The following is an 18,251-nucleotide window of genomic DNA, read 5'->3' as shown; positions in this document are numbered from 1 at the left end:
GGCAAGTCACGTCACCTCTCCAGGCCTCGGTCTCTAACTCTGTAAAATGGGAGTAATGATAGTACCTGCTGTATGGTGCTGTCATGAGGATGAAATGAGTTAATTCGAGTAAAGCAGTGAGATCTGGCCTGGCCCTAAGCTGGTGCTGCATGAGTGTCAGCAATGGGTGTTATTCCAGCTGGGGCACCAAGGAAGGCTTTTGGGAGGTGGTGGCATAGTTGGGGATGCCTGTGACGTGATGACATCTGAGCCGAAAGTGGAAGAGTCCATACTTTAGACGAAGTGGGGAAGGGGTCCTCAGGGTGCATTTTCCAGCTTGCCAATAACTCCAGGCCCCATGTGTCCCCCGACTTCTCTGCCTGAGCCGCAGAGGTGTGGTAAGCAGGTTTAGCGCACTGGCCAGTGAGGGTCTCCGGCTCCTGAGCCCCTACTTGGGCTAATTTGCTCGGAGATGCAGGGGACGGCTGGAGGAAGGAAGGTGGGGATTTTAGAGCCCAGGAGGCAGCCTCTTTTCCATACCCTCTCCTGCGCTGCCCGGAACCCTCCTCATGTGGCCTCATCAAACTGGACATCTGTGAGGGCAGTGCCTACCCTCAGAATCCGGATGTGCCGACGGTGGATGTTCAGGCCTTTGTGGGGAGTCAAAAAAACTTATTTAAAAGGGAAATTTGCATGATTATTGGATGTGGAAAATGAGTGTCTCTTGCTATTAAAAATAAATGCAGGGCTTCCCTGGTGGCGCAGTGGTTGAGAATCTGCCTGCCAATGCAGGGGACATGGGTTCAAGCCCTGGTCTGGGAAGATCCCACATGCCGCGGAGCAACTAGCCCCGTGAGCCACAATTACTGAGCCTGCGCGGTGTCTGGAGCCTGTGCTCTGCAGCAAGAGAGGCTGCAATAGTGAGAGGCCCGCGCACCGCGATGAGGAGTGGCCCCCACTTGCCACAACTAGAGAAAGCCCTCACACAGAAACGAAGACCCAACACAGCCATAAATAAATAAATAAATATTTAAAAAAAAAATAAATGCAATAGAAACCAAGCTGTGTTACAGCATTCTGTCTAGAAACTCTTGCCCACCTGAGTCTCTGAGCCTGAGACCTGCGCTGGGTTTGATCAAAAGGAAGATGAACGGTGTCAGACTGGCTTTGGTGTCACAGCGCACCTTGCTGAGACCCTTCCTTGAGGTAATTGGAACAGCTGAAAAAGGAGTCAGCTTTCTCCACGTATGATTCCGTGTTTTTAATTTAAAGTCATCTTTTTCATTTAACGTTTGCAATCATCACCCCGCTCCCCCCAGGCTCATGGCAGACGGTGCTGAGTTCTTTTTAAAAGTGGCCACTGCTGTAGGTTGGTTTCCAGGAGCTGGAGGCCTGCGTACAAGTGGCCTGTTGGAAGCAGCTGAAGAAGGTTGCACAGTCTCCACCTGGCCTGACCCAACCTGGGGTTGGGGGAGCTCTGGAGCTGGCGTGCCTCTTCCTTCAGGTCGCCCTGAATTGCCATGAGGTGGCGGGGCCTTTGCACCCCCATTGGACATGGGCTGTCCCGGGGAGTGGGTGGACAGCCTCAGGCCAGCCAGGCAGCTGTCTCAGGCTGAGGACGGTCCCTGGGGAGGGACTCACGGATAGGACACACTCACCACAGCATCCCCCGACAGCCCCGAAGGGAGGGGGCACCAGGGCCAGCCAGGCAGCATCAGGGTTGTAAGGTGGTGACTGGGAACAGAACTCTGTGGACAGGCTCTCCAGGAGAGAAAGGGGCACATCAGACCCTGTGAGGGGCCCTGGCTTACAGACCAGCCCACTGCTGCTGCCCAGCCAGTGGACAGTGGGGGACTCCCTCACACCCTCACCCCCAAACCCAACCACTAACTACTGAGGTGATTGCAAACTAGCACTCAGTGAACCTTCTCTTGGTGCTGGGTGCTGGTCTGAGTGCTTTACGTATATTAATTCATTACAACGTCACAACAACCTTTAACGGTGGGTGCTGTTATTATACCCACTCTACAGATGAGGAAACTGAGGCCCAGAGAGGGTAAGTCAGTGCGCAAGCTTACTCAGGCAGTGAGTGTTGGAGCCAGGATTTGAGCCAATGTCGTCTGACTCCTGGACTTGGGTTTCTCACCGTCTTACATGATAAAGTCCCTTTATATCATTATTAAGCACCTACCGTGCACCAGGCACTGTACTTGGCCCTGAGGTTGGTGCCCTAAATAAGACAGATTTGCTTTTTGCTGCCATGAGGCTCCATGAGTAGGGTTAGTCGGTTGACAGAGGAGGTCGTTTCAGATGTGGACGTGGGTTTGTGAAGAATATAAAATGCAGATGTGAGGAGTGACTCTCCTTGAGGTTGTCTGAAGTTGGGAAGTCAGGGCCAGGGTTGCTAGACTGAGCAAATAACAACACCCAGAATGGTGGGTGTTTGGATGAATTTGGATTTCAGGTAAGCGACAAATAATATTTTAGCATAAGTATGTCTCATACAATGTTTGGGACATACTTCTACTGAAACATGATTTGTTGTTTATCTGACGTGAGCACTCAGCTGAGTGTCTTGTGTTTTATCTGGCGATCCTGGTCAGGGAAGGCTTCTGTGAGGTGGTGACGTAGGGGATCTTGGAGAAGGATATTCCACATGGAGAGGAAGCCAGGGCAGGGGCCCTGGATGGAGCTGGAGCAGGCTTGGTCCACTGGAGGAAGGCAGGGAGGCCAGAGTGGTTGGAGCAGAGTCAGTGATGGAGCGAATCCAGGGATGTCACGGGGGGGCCCTGTCCTGCAGGGACTGCATTATGAGGGTTGGAGGGTTTAGCAAGAGTTGGTGTGGTCTGTGTTAGGTTTTAGCCTCTTCACCCCACAGCTGTGTGGACAGGCGGAAGATAGCTTGCGGAAAGTGACCTGAATCTCATACTCCCCTCCCCACCAGAGAGGTCTACATGACCAGCTCCTTCCCTTCTCCAAGTCTCAGTCTCTGTGGGTGTGAAATGAGTGGTTGGGAGCAGATGGTCTCCGTGGAGCTAGTGTCACCCCCTGGGTACTGTGGACGGCAGCCACCACTTCTGACAATCCTCGAGCTCTCTCTGGGGGCTAGAGCCTCTCCCCCAGCTGTCCCCAGCTGGCAGCTGTCCTCTTCTCCTCCTTCACAGCCCAAATCCATGGCCACATGCCCCCCACCCCCACGTCTGTGTGTGTGCAATGGTTTGTCCATTTCCTCCAAGCCAAACAAGCAAAGCCCCACGGGGCGCCCCAGGAGGAAATTGAACACTTGGCCTCTTAGCTGTCAAGGGTAGCATTTCCACATTTGCTGCATCTTCGGCCTGCGATGCACCTGGGCTTGAGCTCAATGAAAGGAGATGGGAGTGATGAAACTCGGCATGGTTTTGAAGAGGGGTGTTGTCCTTTACTAAACTTAACTTCTCCAAGTCTCCAGCCTTCTCCCCTGCCCTTTTCACAGGCCGAAGGAGAGGATGACATCACACAGTGTGTCAGAGAAGGGGCTCAGGGAATGAGGAATGACAGACCTGTGGCGATCTTATGACTTATTCCCCTCTCCTGCATCCATGGCAGACATTGCTAGTAAATCACAGCATTCTCCATGGGGTTCCAGAATTCTTGTCACTAGCGTTTCAGACAGCAGCACTTATTGATTGGGGTTGACCTGTGAGAATGAACAGATTTGGCTGTGCTTCTTGGGCCAACCCCTTCATGGTACAGATGGAGATGAACAGGGAGACTGTCATCACACCAGACTTGGGCCCATGTTTTTCATTTTCTTCCCCTCTTAGAGTGTGCATATATTAGGACTGTCTTCACTGCGAGTGACAAAAACAACTCAAATAGGCTTAAAAAAAAAAGGACTTTATTGGCTCCTACAAATGAAATATTCAGGGTGTGTTGACATCAGGTATAGCTGGATCCAGGACCCCATATGATGTTTTCAAAACTTGGTTTTTCTTTATCTCTAGGCTCTGCTTTCCTCTGTTTCGGCTTAATTCTTAGCGTGGTGGCAGAGGTGACCCTCAGCAGCTTCAGGGTGACAATCAGCTAGCTTAGTAACAAAAGTTCAAAGAGAGCTTCTCTTCACAGCAGTTCCACCTGAGTCCTTAAGGGCTCTCACTGGCCCAGTTTGGGTCGCATGGCCATTGCTGCCAGGACCGGGAGCTCTTTGATTGGTTTGGCCTGGGTCACACGCTCACGCATGGTGCCTGGGAGTGGAGTGGAGTCAGTGGGGTCAGAGTGTAGGAGGCAGATTCCCCAGGGGAAAAACTGGGGGCTGTGACCAGAACAAGGGGGAGTGGCTGCTGGGTGGGTGAAACAACACACGGGCCAGCGAAAAGCTGAGGCTGCCTTGCGGTGCACCAGGGTTGTCCGGAAGAAACGTGGGGCTGGTGTGAGGGTCTCGGGCACCACTCAATTCCTCCCTCTGCTCTCTTGCTTCATTCATCAAGTAGTCACGAGGCCTGCGCTCTGCCTGGGACTTCAGTCCCCACTGGCCATAGCCGTGACCTCATCAGTTTGCAAAGCCTGCCTCCATGGAGCTCATGGTCCAGGGGGTGGTGGTGGGGAGGTGGACAGTGCAAGAATAAGAAATCAAATATACCGGGCGGCGAGAGCCACCACAGTCCTCAAAATCTGCCTGGTGCCTTCCCTGGTGGCCTTCCCTAGACCTAAGAGTCCACTCAGCTCCCTTCCTCCTGACTCTGCCTGTCTCTTTTTTACCATCAAATCCTACCCATCTGGGCTTCCCTGGTGGCGCAGTGGTTGAGAATCCGCCTGCCAATGCAGGGGACACGGGTTCGTGCCCCGGTCTGGGAAGATCCCATGTGCCGCGGAGAGGCTGGGCCCGTGAGCCATGGCCGCTGAGCCTGCGTGTCTGGAGCCTGTGCTCTGCAACAGGAGAGGCCACAACAGTGAGAGGCCCGCGTACCGCAAACAAAACAAAACAAAACAAAATCAAACCTACCCATCCACTGTCCCACCTGTCCTAGATGGATTCACCAATGGGATGACGAAATTGCTGAAATAGTAACCATGGTAATAACAGCAACATCGACAACACCGATAACAATAGCGGCTAATAGTTAAGGAGCCCTTACTATGCACTGTTTTACGCATTTACTGTGAATTCACCTGATAACCCTCACAGCGACCTTATGACGGGGAGATCATGACTGTCTATAATTTATAGGCACGAATGCAGAGGCTCTGAAACAGTACGTGCCTTGCCCAAGGTCACAGAGCTGGTGAGCTGGGGAGCCGGGCTGTGAACCTGGGTGGTCTGGCTGTAGAACCTGGACTTGCGCTTGTGAGGCTGACGCTGATCGTAGCCATGGGGGCTCCGGTGTCTTATCTTGGAGCTGTGCTAACAGCAGGGCCTCTAGGCTCTTGGCTGCAGAGCCAGACATCAGCGTGGGGGTTAAGAGAGGTTGGATCCTCCTTCTACCACTTCGCTACGTGTGAGACCCTGGGCTCGTGACCTTTCATTGGTTTCCCACGTGTGAATGGGTTGAATACAGTGATGACCGTGTCAGGTTACTGTGAGGTGTGAGTGAGCCTACCCGCACGCATTCCAGGAGAGCAGAGGGTGGCGTGTCCTAACTGCTCAGTACATACTACGTGTTGGCCATCGGCTCTGGCTGTGGACACTTCGCTGCTCAGGGCATCTGCTCAGATGGTGTACACGGAGCCCCAGGGGGAGCTGGGCCGGGTTGGGGTGGCTTACTGATTCTGAAACCCATTCTTTCTCCTCGTTGGTTTCCTCTTTCCTGCAGCCACCCACCGGCAGGATGACTGGGGGCTTGTGCAGAAGCAAGACGAGCTGCTTACTTTGCAGACCCACCTTTTCCTTCCTTAGCTTCTTGGGGTCTCCTGGCCACCCCCCAGCCCAAGGTCAAGGCCCTTCAGCCACCTTCAGCCCTTCCTGTTCTGCAGCCTTCCCCAGGACATCCTTGTTTGGGGTTTGGTGGGTTGGAAGGAGGTGTTCTGTGAGCCTTTGGGAACCGAGTATGCTCAGTGGAGAGCTTCCTGCTAACTAAGACGGCTCCTGTCCCTTTCAGTCCCGGAAACCCTGACTGATGGTTACAGACCTGGTGACTCACAGGTGACCTCTAGGCTGGAAAGAGTCCAGCTTTGGGCTCAGGGGTATCTGGAGGTCAAGACAACTATCCCCCTGCCTCAGCACTGCCACTGCTGTGTGGCAGTGACCAGAGATCTACTTGTTCCCCCCAATTCCCGAGTCTTATTTAGACTCTTCTGGTTCATATGTACAGGGCATTGCACCTAGTAGGTGTGTAGAGTTCATTCATTTAGTAAGTATTTATTGAGGGCCTACTGTGTGCCAGGCATTGTGCTAGGACCTGGGGACACCTCAGTGAACAGGAGGATGTGGTCACTGCCTTCAGGGAGCCGACTGCCAAGTGGGAAAAGACAGATGATGAACAAATAATCTGGATAATTCCAGATTGTGAGAATGCTATAAAGAAAATGAAGACGGGGGTGGGGGGATGATAGAGTACACCTGAGTGGCCACTTTAGCTAGGGTAGTCCAGGGGTCATTTGAGGAGGTGGCATTTGAGTTGAGACCCGAATGCTGGGGAGTAGCCAGGCTTTGGGCAAAAGTGTTCCAGGTAGAAAGAACAGCAAGAGCAAGGGCCCTGAGGTAGGAACAGCCTTGGCAAGTTCAAGGAGCAGATAGAAGGCTAGTGAGATGAGATCTGAGAAACTCAGGGTCACATTGTCTGGCCCTTGAAAGGTATAATAAAGTGTTGGATTTCATTCCTAGTGTAATAGAACACCACTGGAGGGTTTTAAGCAGTGGGGTGACACAGTCTGACTTGTGTGTTGATTCTAAAGACATTTATCGAGCACTTCTTGTATGCTGAAACCTCACCTATTAAATCATTTAATTTCAGTAACAATCCCATGAGTTAGGGACTATAATTAACTCCACCTTAACAGATGAGGAAACCAAGGTCAGGTAACTTGCCCAAGTTCACAGCTGGAAATGCACAGCCAGGGTTCAAGCCCAGGCTGCCTGGCTTGAGTCTGTGTACTTGACCCTGGGCCCTGCTGCTTCCTGAGAGGTTACTGGGTGCAGAACTGGGGCAAGAGTGGAGGCTGAGAGGCCTGTAGTGAGTTGGAGCGACTTCATGTGAAATCCCGCCTGCTGGGTATGTCTCAGGGTCAGGGTGTGGGGTAGGCCTCTCCTCCCAGGCCTGATGGCCCAGCTGTCCATACATCTCAGAGCGTCTGCCTTCCTGCCATGACCTGTCTCCCACAGGCTCTGTCCTTGTCTTGCAGAAGGACAAGTTCTGCGTATATGAAGAATATTGCAGCAACCACGAGAAGGCCCTGCGTCTGCTTGTGGAGCTGAACAAGATCCCCACCGTGCGGGCCTTCCTTTTGGTGAGTTAACCACTGCCCTGCTTCTCCCTTCCTCTCTGCCTCAGCCTGGTGAATCCACACAGACCCATGGTACCTGATCCCTCCCTCAGCTAGGGCAGTCTGTGTACAGCAGGTATCGCAAACGTTTTCTGTAAAGGGCTAGATAGTGAATACTTTTTGCCTTTTTGCATCATACAGCCCTGTCATCACGACTCTACTCTGCTGCTGTAGCATGAAAACAGCCATAAGTAATATGTAAGAAATGAGCATGGCTGTATTCCAATAAAACTTTATTTATAAAAATAGGCATAGAGGGCTGGATTGGCTCTAGGGCCAAATTTGCCGATTCCTGTTTAAAGTAATGATCCTGATAAGACTGATAACAATAGTATTAATAATTGTATTCAATATTATTAGTATTATTTAATTATAAGTGAAAGAAAATCTGGTTAAAATTGGCTTAAGGAAAAAAAAAGATTTACTGGTTCACTTTCTTTGGAAAGACCTGAGAGAGCTTCAGGTACAGCAGAATCTGGGTGTTCCAGTGACATCATCAGGAGTGTGTCTCTTGGTTCTGCTTTTCTCACCTTGGCTCCATTCCCAGGCAGGCTCTCCGCATGTGGTGGCAACGTAGCCTCCAGTGGCTCCACGCTTATACCTCTCATAGCCGAGCAACTCCAGGATAAAGAGGGCTCCTCTTTTCTAATGGAAACAACAAAAATTCTGGGTCTGATGCTCATTGGCTCAGCTTGGCTCAAGACCATATCCGTGAACCAGTTGCTGTAGACAGAGGGAGTGGCTGGTGCTCGGATTGGTCACTTCTCGAGCTGGAGGGCGGGGTCAACTCCATTCATACTACAGGCCCTAAGGCTGTGGGTGGATCCCTAAAGGATGTTGGTTTGCACCTGCGGAAGTAAGTTGGGAATGGATGTTGGTCAGGCAAAACCACAGACACCCATGATGGTCTTTCCTACCATTGCACGATTCACTTGTGTATAAAACGGGTTCTCATTTGTGATCTCCTTGGAGCTTTACCAGCCGCTGTCTGTTGTGTATGAGTTGAGGTATTCATTTGTCTGCCTTACAGACATCCCAAGTAACAGTGGTCTAAACAAGGTAGACATTTATTTCTCTCCCATGTTAAGAACGTGGAAGTAGGCAGTCTGGGGGTGGTATGGGGGTCCCAGTGTCAGGGGCCAGTGCCCTAGTATGTGGCCTCATCGATATGGTCTAAGATGACTTCTCCCCACTTCCACACTCCAGGTGGTGGGATGCAGGAAGGGTGGGAAGGAGGGCCTGCCCCTCCCCTTTTAAGGGCACAGTAGGAAGCTGCACATATCTGCTCACATCCCATTGGCCAGAACTTAGTCACGTGGCCACACCTAGCTGCAAGGGAGGCTGGGAAATGTAGGCTTTATTCTGGGCAGCCCTGTGCCCAGCTGAAAATTCTGTCGCTTTGGAAGAAGAGTACATTCAGGGACACCGCATAGCCTTTGCCACAGGTGGTTTTGACGACTCCAAAATATTAAGTGACTTCCTGAGAGTACATACTTGAAAAGTGATTGAGCTTCTCATGGGTTCCAGTCTTCCTCTTTTGCCTCCAAATTCCCTGCTCATTCAGTCACAGACCACCCACCCCCTGAGCCCCCATGCTGTTTTATTTCCCAGTGGCACACACAGAATTCAGCACACAAAAGTAGAAGAGTTAACTGCCATGGCACGAGGAGTCTTAACCGTGTGCCCAGAGAGCTAAACTATATAGTACAATTCTTAATTGCACTTCTCCCTAATGCACAGTCTCCAAGAAAATACTTCCAGGATCTTGATTCAGAATGTGTGTTTCCTTCACCAGTGAGTTCGTGTTGCTTGGCCCACTTCCAGTGAGCATCTGAGGCAGGGGAGCTTGGCCAGCTGATCGCCACCTTTGTCTCAAGCGTCTTAGGTGTTCAGGACTGGTGCATTTTGTTGTTGGTATCTGCATCTTTACACTTCTGGTTTTTCACTTACAGTCGTAAGAGTCTGGGCACAAAGCAAAGATAAGTCAGGTAGTGTAAGGTCACACACGTGGCCACGTCTCTGTGGTTGGCCCGGGACTTTGAGGCAGCACCGCTTTGCAGTGGTCCTGCTGCCCAGGCTTGGGCTCCCTGAGTCCCACTGTCTGGACTCGACTGTGTCTTGGGAGGCAGGAAGATGCCCAGGAGGTGTTTGCAGGGGTGTGGGAAGGAAGCGCTTCACTTCTTCTTTTTTCCTTCCTCTCTCTCCTGCAGTCTTCCTGGTAGGCCAGGCTGCCCTTTTCCTGGCAGCAGCTGGGCTGGGCCAGATTGGGCAGGGGGAGGAGGTGTGGGGTGCCAGCACACACGCCATCTGTCTCCCTCCTTGCTGGCATCTCCCAGCTTCTGGCCACCTGCAGAAGAGCCGTCTCGAGTCTATTATGGGATGTTAAGGCATTGGGAACAGACCCAATCTGGCTTTCCATTCATGAGGTACTGTACACTACAGAGAGATGGGGCGGGGACTTTGTCTTTCTGTGCCTCAATTTCTTGTCTATAAAATGGGGATAATTGATTCATGTATTCATTCAACAGCTTTGTTTTGAGCACCTACCAAGTGGTAGGGATCATTCTAAGTACTGGCGATATAACAGTGACCAAGGCAAGAAAAGTCCCTGCTCTCATGGGGTGGCCATTCTCGTAGGGGGGACTTCCATGGCATGTCTCATGGCATTTAGTTCTCTGCAGGCAATAAAGCAAGTTAAGGACGGCAGGAGGTTTGAGCAAGTTTGGGTGGTGGCTGCTGTTTTAGATGGCTCTTTGGGAACACAGTGTCTCAGGTGACATTCAAGCAGAGACCTGGATAAAGTTAAGTGAGAGAGGCGAGGAGTATCTGGAGGGAAAGCATTCTAGGTAGAGGACCTGCAAGTGCAAAGGTCCTGAGGTCCTACTGTGTTTGAGGAATAGCAAGAAGGCCAGGGTGGCTGGATTGGAGAGTATGAGAGGAAAAGTAGAAGGACATGGGGTCAGAGAGATTGAAAGAGGCCAGATAATGAAGGAGCATTTAGACAATGGGACGGATCTGAGAGTTTTAGAAAGCTCTGTTATTGCCGCGTAGCACACTTGTGGTGAGTGTACTCACAGCATAATGAGTATTCGCATATGTGTGCTCCCATGGAACCACCCCCTGAGATCAAGATTTAGAACACTCCACTCCAGAAGGTTCACTCCAGAAGGTTCCCTGTGCCCTTTCCCAGGCATGCCCCTCTGTGCAGCCAGAGGCAACCTCTATGCCGATTTCTCTCACTAAAGGTTAGGTTTGCCTGTTCTAGAATGTTTCACGAATGGAATCACACAGGAGGCTTTTGTGTCTGCCTTCTTTTGCTCAACATAATGTCTGTGAGGTTCGTCCAGGTTGGAGCATGTGGCAGTACTTTCAATAGAGTATTCAATTTTAGTCTGAGTGGGATGGCAAACCGTGGGATGGTTTCGAGCAGAGGAATGATGTGAACCAATTTGCATTTTGAGCGGCTCCCCTTGGCCGTGTGAGGGTAGGAGCAAGGAGACCAGGGTGGAGGCTTGTGTGAGTTTCCTAGGGCTGCTGTGACAATGACCACAGACTGGGTGGCTTAAAACAAAATTTATTCTCTCACAGTTCTGAGGCCCGAAGTCTGAGATCAAGGTGTCAGCAGGGTTCTGCTTCCTCCGAAGGCTCCGGGGAAGGGTCCTGCCTTTCCTCTTCCAGCTTCGGGTGGCCTCACGTGTTTCTTGCCTTGTGGAACCAGAACTCCAGTCTCCGCCTCCCTCTTCACACAGCTGCCTTCTCTGTGTCCTGTCCTCCTCTTATAAGGACATGGAGCCTGTTGATTTCAGGCCCACCCTAATCCAGAATGAGAATGACCTCATCTTAATGGGACTAATTATATCTGTAAAGACTTTATTTCCAAATAAGGTCACATTCTGAGTTTCCGGGTGGACATGGCATTTTGGGGGACACTATTCAACCCACTCTGGGGCTGCTACAGTGGTCCGGGCGGGAGATGACGGTGGTGAGGGTGGGGCGGTAGCGCTTGGAGAGGTGGTTGGATTTACATAGAGTCCGATTGTCCAGCTGACACGATGTGCCGTGTGGTTGGCTTTGGGGTATTAACGAATGGGAAGAATCAAAGATGTCTCCAGGGCTTGGGGCCCAAACAACTGGAAGAATGGAGGTACAATTTCCTGAAATGGTGAAGGTTGGGTAGGAGCAGGTAGGAGAGGTAAATTTAAAAATTCCCTTTTGTGGAATTCCCTGGCGGTCCGGTGGTTAGGAGTCAGCGCTTTCACTGCCGAGGCCGGGTTCGATCCCTGTTTGGGGAACTAAGATTTCGCAAGCTGCGGGGCGCGGCCAAAAAAAAAAAAATTCCCTTTTGGATGTGTGAGGTTTAAGGATGCCTGTTAGATGTCCAGGTGGGGATTTGGGCCTAGAATCAGAGATGTGAGTCTCGGGTTTTGGGAAGGGAGGGGCCGGGCTGAAGATAGAAAGCTGAGTAGTTTCTGCGTAAAGGATGGTTAAAGTGGTGAAAGTGGTGGGTCTGGATGAGGTCAGCGGGGAAAGAGTGTGGATGGAAAGGACGACCCAGGGGCATGGCTGCCATTAGCAGGTTGGGAAGAGGGTGAGGATGACACCTCACCTGAATCAATTCTGTGAAATTAGGATGATTTAAAGAGAGGATTCTCAAAAATTCTTCCCATAGTGCCTGGGGCATAATATTATTAGAATAGTGAATAGCTCTGTGTGCTTTTTTTTTTTTTTTTGTCTTTTTAAATGAAAATCTAGGGTGTTTGGGGTGAAGAGGAATTGGTGGCTGTGACAGTCCTGTGAAAACTTCTTGATCCTGGACAAAGAGACAGGCCTTTCTCCAGCCAAGCCCTGGGGGCGTCTGGAAAGCACACCCCACTCCCAGGCTCCCTCTCTCTGCCTGGAGCTGACATCATCAGGGCAGCTTGTGGGGAGCGCTGGCTTGGAGGACAAAGGCCTGAGTGTGAGCAGTGTGGGACCTGGCACATCCCAGCTGCTGCAGCCCTGATCCCCCGTCTGTGCCAGGGCTGGATGTGGGGCTGGGAGCCATGCAGCTCCTGCTAGAGCAGGGACCCAGGGTCCCTGGGACTATTTCTGTAAGGAGAGGGTCCCCAAAGATCCCCGAGAGGCAGAGGACTTAGCTCTGAGACTTGGGCCAGTGCTTCTGGCCTCTGAGTGCCAGTTTGCCCATCTGGAATAGGGATCTTGCTTATTCTAGGGCTGTGAGGATGAACTTTACCTATGGGTGAAACACAAGGCACAGAGCCTTAGGCCTGGTAAGCACATGGTAAATGTTCTCTGGTCTTATTTTGCCTTGACTATAAGCAGGGAAATCGTCTGCTTTTTTGGGCAGTTCCCCAGTGCTTGGAACTGTGCCCGGCACATAGTAAGCATACAGTGTGTATTTGGAGGATGAATGAATGAATAAATGATTGGATGGGGATCCATTTTCCCAAGAGTCCCGTTCCATTTCCATTCTGCTAGCACGGTGTTGAGGCGGAAGGCTGAGACCCCTTCATTGCTGGCAGCTTGTTCATCCATTCATTAGTCCATTCATCCATTCATTAGTCTGTTCCTTCATTCATTCATACATTGGGCACACAGTGAGCCCTAGGGACCCAGGACTGTGAGGGGCGTGGTGGGAGACCACAGACATGTAACTCGGTACGCTTCTTTCCCGTGCATGACTTTCTACTTCACTACGTATAGGTTCTCCATAAACAATGCCTAGTTTTGTTTTGTGTGTCATTAAAAGCTTGATGTAAATGGGTTCATACCATACGTATCCTTTTGTTTCCCTTTTGTGCACAAGAGCATGTTTTCGAGGTCCACCCGCATTGCTGTGCATAGCTTTCGTTCTCCCATTTTCACCACTGCGTGGTGTGGAAATGTGCCGCAGACGTTTTTCATTCTCCAGGTGATGGATATTTAGGTTGCTTTCCACTTTTTGCTGTTTCAAGCAAGGCAGTTTTGAGTGTCCATGTTCCTGTGTCCTGTGCACGTGTGTGAGTTTCTGTAGAATGAGGGTTGGCAGACTTTTCTGTAAAAGGCCAGATAGTAAATATTTTAGGTTTTGCAACTATAAGGTCTTTGTTACAACTACTCAGCCCTCAGACGCAGCCGTGGACGTTATGTAAACAAATGGGTATGGCTGTGTTCCAGTAAAAATTTAATTGCCAAAACAGGGAGTAGGCAGGATTTGGCCCACGGGCAATAGTTCGCCAGCCGCTGATATAGGCTTTGGGCTGGGTTGTAGAATATACCCATTTCTTCCTCCCCTGGGTATTGTTAAGTTGCTTCCAAAGTGATTGTCTGTAGCTGCATTTTGAGAGTGCTTCCCGTGATTATTTGAGGGTGGCCAAGTTCCTTTGCTGTCCTTGGTGAGTTCTAACGAAGGTCTCCTGTCCCTTTTCAGAGCTGCATGCTCCTGGGAGGCCGGAAGACCACGGACATCCCCCTGGAGGGCTACCTGTTATCTCCTATTCAGAGGATCTGCAAGTACCCCCTCCTCCTCAAGGTGAGACGTTCCCCCTGTTCCTTTCCCCTATTTTGAAGCGACAGAAGATTCAGCTTTGCCTGGCTTAATCAAAAAAAATTAAAACTTGTTAGTTCACGTAGCTGAGAAGTTTAGGGGCAGCATCGGTTTTGGGCCAGGCTGCATCCAGGCCAGGACCCTGCCTCTTTCCCCCTGGTTCAATTCCGCTTCCCACCTTTCAGCTCTTATTTTCAGCATGGTAGCAGATGGCTGTAGTTACTGTGGCTTTGCACCCTCTCAAGTTCAAAGACAATGGGGAAGAGTGAGCCTCTCTTCCAGTAGCTCTGACAAAAGTCCTGAGAGTCACTGAGGCTTTGGTCATCTGTGGCCAGGAGAATGCAATATTAGGAATGCTTTGGGCCTGAGTCATGTGCTTTAATTTGAACCAATTACAGGAAGCCTTTGCTTGTGCTGTTTGCCCTCCTCTCATATGCTCGGACTTGCGCTCTACCCCTGACCCAAACACTGTGAACTGGGTAGTGTTGTGCTTTGATTGGCTGAGATATGGTCCAATGACAGTGAGCAGGGCAGTGTCGTGTTCTGATTGGCTGAGACCACAGTCGGGTGCTCCACCCCTGAACCGATCAACCCTGAGCAAGCCAGCTCTGATTGGCACAGACTTGTGTCATGCGCTCCCACCAGTCACTGGATCCCACAGGCCAAAAGTCCAGTGATGGAGAGAGAGGGACCCCCTCACCCAAATCTGGGCTCTTGGTGGAAGAGGGGTGCGGGTGCAGATGCAGGGGGCATAAACCAGAGCCATCAACACACCTGCTGTCTCCCTCCCCACCCGGCCACATTTGACTTACTCTTGGTCAGGCGGACCAGGGGAAGATGTGCTGCCTGTGGGAGGGCCCAAGAAGTCTCGATCCTCAACTTCTGAGTCAGCTTCCAGGCAGATCTCCAGCTGGGTGCATGGCTCTGCCGCCATCCACTGCTTTCAGCCCAGGCTTTTCCGCCCTTGGAGATGGTGGCCATTGGCCTGAGCCTGCCCTGGCTCCATCCTGAAGGCCTTCTGTCTGACAGCTGTTTCCTGGGGTCCCTGCTGGTGGATTAATTTGGCTGTGGTGCCTCATTCATGCACCTGCACACTGGGGCCACATGCATCTTTGCTCCATGAGCTGAAAGGGAGAGGGGAGGGGAAAGGTAATGGGGATTCTTGAACTTGCCTTTCTGCTGGAGACAGTGTGTGGCCAGACCCTCGCGGGGGCCATCAGCTCTGCCTGTGAACACAGGCCTTTAACATGCGTATCCGTGGGTGGGGGGACCCAGCTCTCCCTGCACCTCCTCTGGCCTGCTGCTGTCGATGCCTCCCAGGGAGCTGAAGGAACCGTCTGCAGTTGTTCTTGCAGCTGCTTTGATCCCCAGACAGGTGTTGGAAATGCCGTCAGTAGCTCAGCTCTTCATCACGGTGCTGAAGAAGCTGCAGGTGGAACTTGTGAATTGGTAACCTGTGGACTGCACTGGACCTGCAGATGTGCTTCACTTGATTCGTTTGGTGTGTTTTCCAAACTTGAATCAGTTGCCGGCATTTAAGAGGTAGCATTCTGCAGCGGTTTAGGGCAGGGGTTGGCGAAACTGTGGCCTGTGGGCCACATCCAGCCCGTGGGCTGTTTTTGTACAATCCGTGAGCTAAGAATGGTGTTTACATTTTTTTAAGGGTTGTTAAAAAAGCCCCCCAAACAAGCAAAGAAGAATATGTGACAGAGACCGGCTGTGGCCAGCAAAGCCTAAAATATTTACAGTCCGGCCATGTACAGAAAGAATTTGCTGACCCCTGGATTGGAGCCAGGCTTTGCAGTCACAGGCTGACTGGGTTTGAATTCTAGCTCTGCCATTTACTGGCTGCTTAACCTTGGGAAAGTCACTTCCCGGGGCCTCAGTTTCCCTGTCTGTAATACAGCCTTTGTATTAATAGTACTGATAGGGTTGATATGATGATGAAAGATTTATTTACTTAACTCTTACAGCAACTCAATGAAGTAGGCGCTGTGATCAGCCCCACTTTAGAGATGAGGCACAGAGGCACAGACAAGGGAAGCGGCCCGTTTAAGGTCTCACGTTAGGTGAGCGGGAGGAACCATGATTGGAACCTGGGCAGAGTCTGATTCTAGAGTTCTGCGCCCTAACCATCAGGCTACACTGCCTGTTGAGAAGCGCTTTGGAGAGTTAAGCCGCCGAAGTGCTGGGGTGTCGGGGATGCTGACCTTCTCAGTTCCCTGGGGGGGGGGTCTGGGAAGGTTGGTGGCCTTGTGTTTTGTGGCTTGGTGGCCAGTTTGCTCCTTTCCTGGGTTTCAAAACCTTGAATATCTGACCCATTGGAAGAATCGCCAGCTACAGCCCCAGACCCCAGCCAAGGTTCCCTAGGTACGAACACTTTGGTTTCTGGATCTTGGGAAAGTCTGGTATCCCAGTGGCTGCTTGGAGTGGCAGTTACCGTAATGTATTTTAACAACCAGTGGGGCTGGACCCGTATGTCCTGGTGGACTCTAAGCTCTCGATGTGAAGTCCAGGTGTTTCTGAGGCCTGCTCAGCCCCAGGGGCCACAGTCTGGCCCGGTGAGATTCCTGGACTGTGGCTTCCCAGGAGAGGAGAGAGAGAGAGAGAGGGAGAGAGGGAGGGAGGGAGGGGGAGAGAGAGAGAGAGAGAGAACCTGCTTGCAATTGATGGAGGAATAACTGCCCACAGGAAACAATGAGGAAGCGGAGCTGTGGGTTTTCCTCCAAACCAAATGGCTGTTTACATGTCCCGTTTCCTCCATCTCCAGCTGTGTTTATCCGGGGCTCAGAGAGCACTGGGGCACCTGCCAGCAGGGCCTGAGATTCCTGTGGGGACATGCCACGCTCCCCGCCCGACAGAATTGCTCAGAGTGCTGGCCTTTGGCACCCACAGCTGGAATGTTTGCATCAGAAAACAGCTGGGATTGAGGGGAACTCTACGTACCCCTCCTGAGTTCCTTTTTTCTGTCACATTTTCCAGTGGATTTTCACAGATGATCCTATGAGCCTGGGGCAGCTGAGCCCGAACCCTCAGTCCTGCCCACACCCCCTCCGATTCTGACGCCCTCGCAGATGTCCCTGTGACCTTCCGAGCCCCATTGTTTGAGCTGAACTTTGAACTGAGTAGGCGAACAGGGTGGAGGAGCCTGGGTGGGAAGGGGGACGAGGCGAAAATGAAAGTCTCTTTGGGAATAGCCCCCAAAAGCTGACCTTGAAACGTTGCCTAAGAATAGCCATAACGTTCTGTTCCAGCCTTCAGCCCAGGTCTGGGGTAGCCAGTTGGCATTTGCAGGCTCTGCTGAGTTTTCCATCACCGTTGCCCAGAAAATGATTCGGGTTTGGGGTGATGCCCCTGAGGCTCAAATGGCAAGCGCCCGAGGTGAGACCCACTGTCCCACTGTCACGGACCCACTGTCACGGACCCTTTTAGTTATTGCCTGGTGACGTGCAGCTCTTACTGGCACGCGCACCAGCTGCTGGCACGGCTCAGGGCCACCGTTGTGAGCCCTGAGGGACAGCCGGTGCCTGTCCCTTGGAGCTTCGGTCTCGGACTGGACCCACAAGGACCTGGTATGTGATGGAAGCGGGTTGAGGCCGGCAGGGGGCAAACAGGAGGGGCACATCTGTTTAAAGGGGCAGCTTCCCCTCCAGTCCCCTGTTCCCTTTGTCTCCTGCCTCTCTGACCCCTTGCTTTCAGTCTCCTTTGCTGATTCCTCACCTTCCAGGCCTCCAAGTGTAGGTGGGCTCAGTCCATGGGCCATTTTTCTATCCAGATTTGCACCTGCGGTGGCCTCATCCATTCCACGCCCCACCCCCCTTTGAAAGTATATTCCAAAGTTGTGCAACCATCACCACAATAATTTTAGAACATTTGCATCACCCCCAAGAGAAACTCTGGATCCACGAACAGCCACTTCCCTTTCCCCTCCTTCCCGCAGCCCCCGGCAAGCACTCATCTGCTTTCTATCTCTGTGAATTTGCCTACTCTGGGCATTTCATATGAGTGGAATCATATAATACGTAGCTTCTTGTGTCTGGCTTCTTTCTTAGCACAGTGTTTTCAGGGTTCATCCATGTTGTAGTATACATCACCACTTGATTCCTTTTTGTGGCGGAATAATATTCCATTGTGTGGGTATACCGTGTTTTGCTTATCCGTTCATCAGTTGATGGGCGCTTGGGTTGTTTCCACTTTCTGGAGGTTATGAATACTGCTGCTGTGAACATCCACGTAGAAGTTTCTAGGTGGACATTCCCATGGCTTTAGACCCCGTCTCTGTCCGATG

General features: G+C 51.5%; 1 protein-coding gene across 4 annotated transcripts in view; it reads left to right on the top strand.

Annotated features, from left to right (window-relative positions):
• Positions 1 to 18,251, top strand: part of PREX1 (phosphatidylinositol-3,4,5-trisphosphate dependent Rac exchange factor 1) — a 197,278-nt gene that overhangs the window by 87,658 nt on the left and 91,369 nt on the right. For all 4 annotated transcript variants that reach the window (XM_067708378.1, XM_067708376.1, XM_067708377.1 and 1 more), the window contains 2 exons: positions 7,297 to 7,401; positions 13,847 to 13,948. In XM_067708378.1, the coding sequence (XP_067564479.1) occupies positions 7,297 to 7,401; positions 13,847 to 13,948 (207 nt within the window). The remainder of the gene's footprint in view (positions 1 to 7,296; positions 7,402 to 13,846; positions 13,949 to 18,251) is intronic.

The sequence above is a fragment of the Pseudorca crassidens genome, chromosome 15, assembly GCF_039906515.1.
Source record: "Pseudorca crassidens isolate mPseCra1 chromosome 15, mPseCra1.hap1, whole genome shotgun sequence".
Classification (NCBI taxonomy): Eukaryota; Metazoa; Chordata; class Mammalia; order Artiodactyla; family Delphinidae; genus Pseudorca; species Pseudorca crassidens.
The sequence above is the reverse complement of the archived record's forward strand: the minus strand, read 5'-3'. Positions and strand labels throughout refer to the sequence as shown.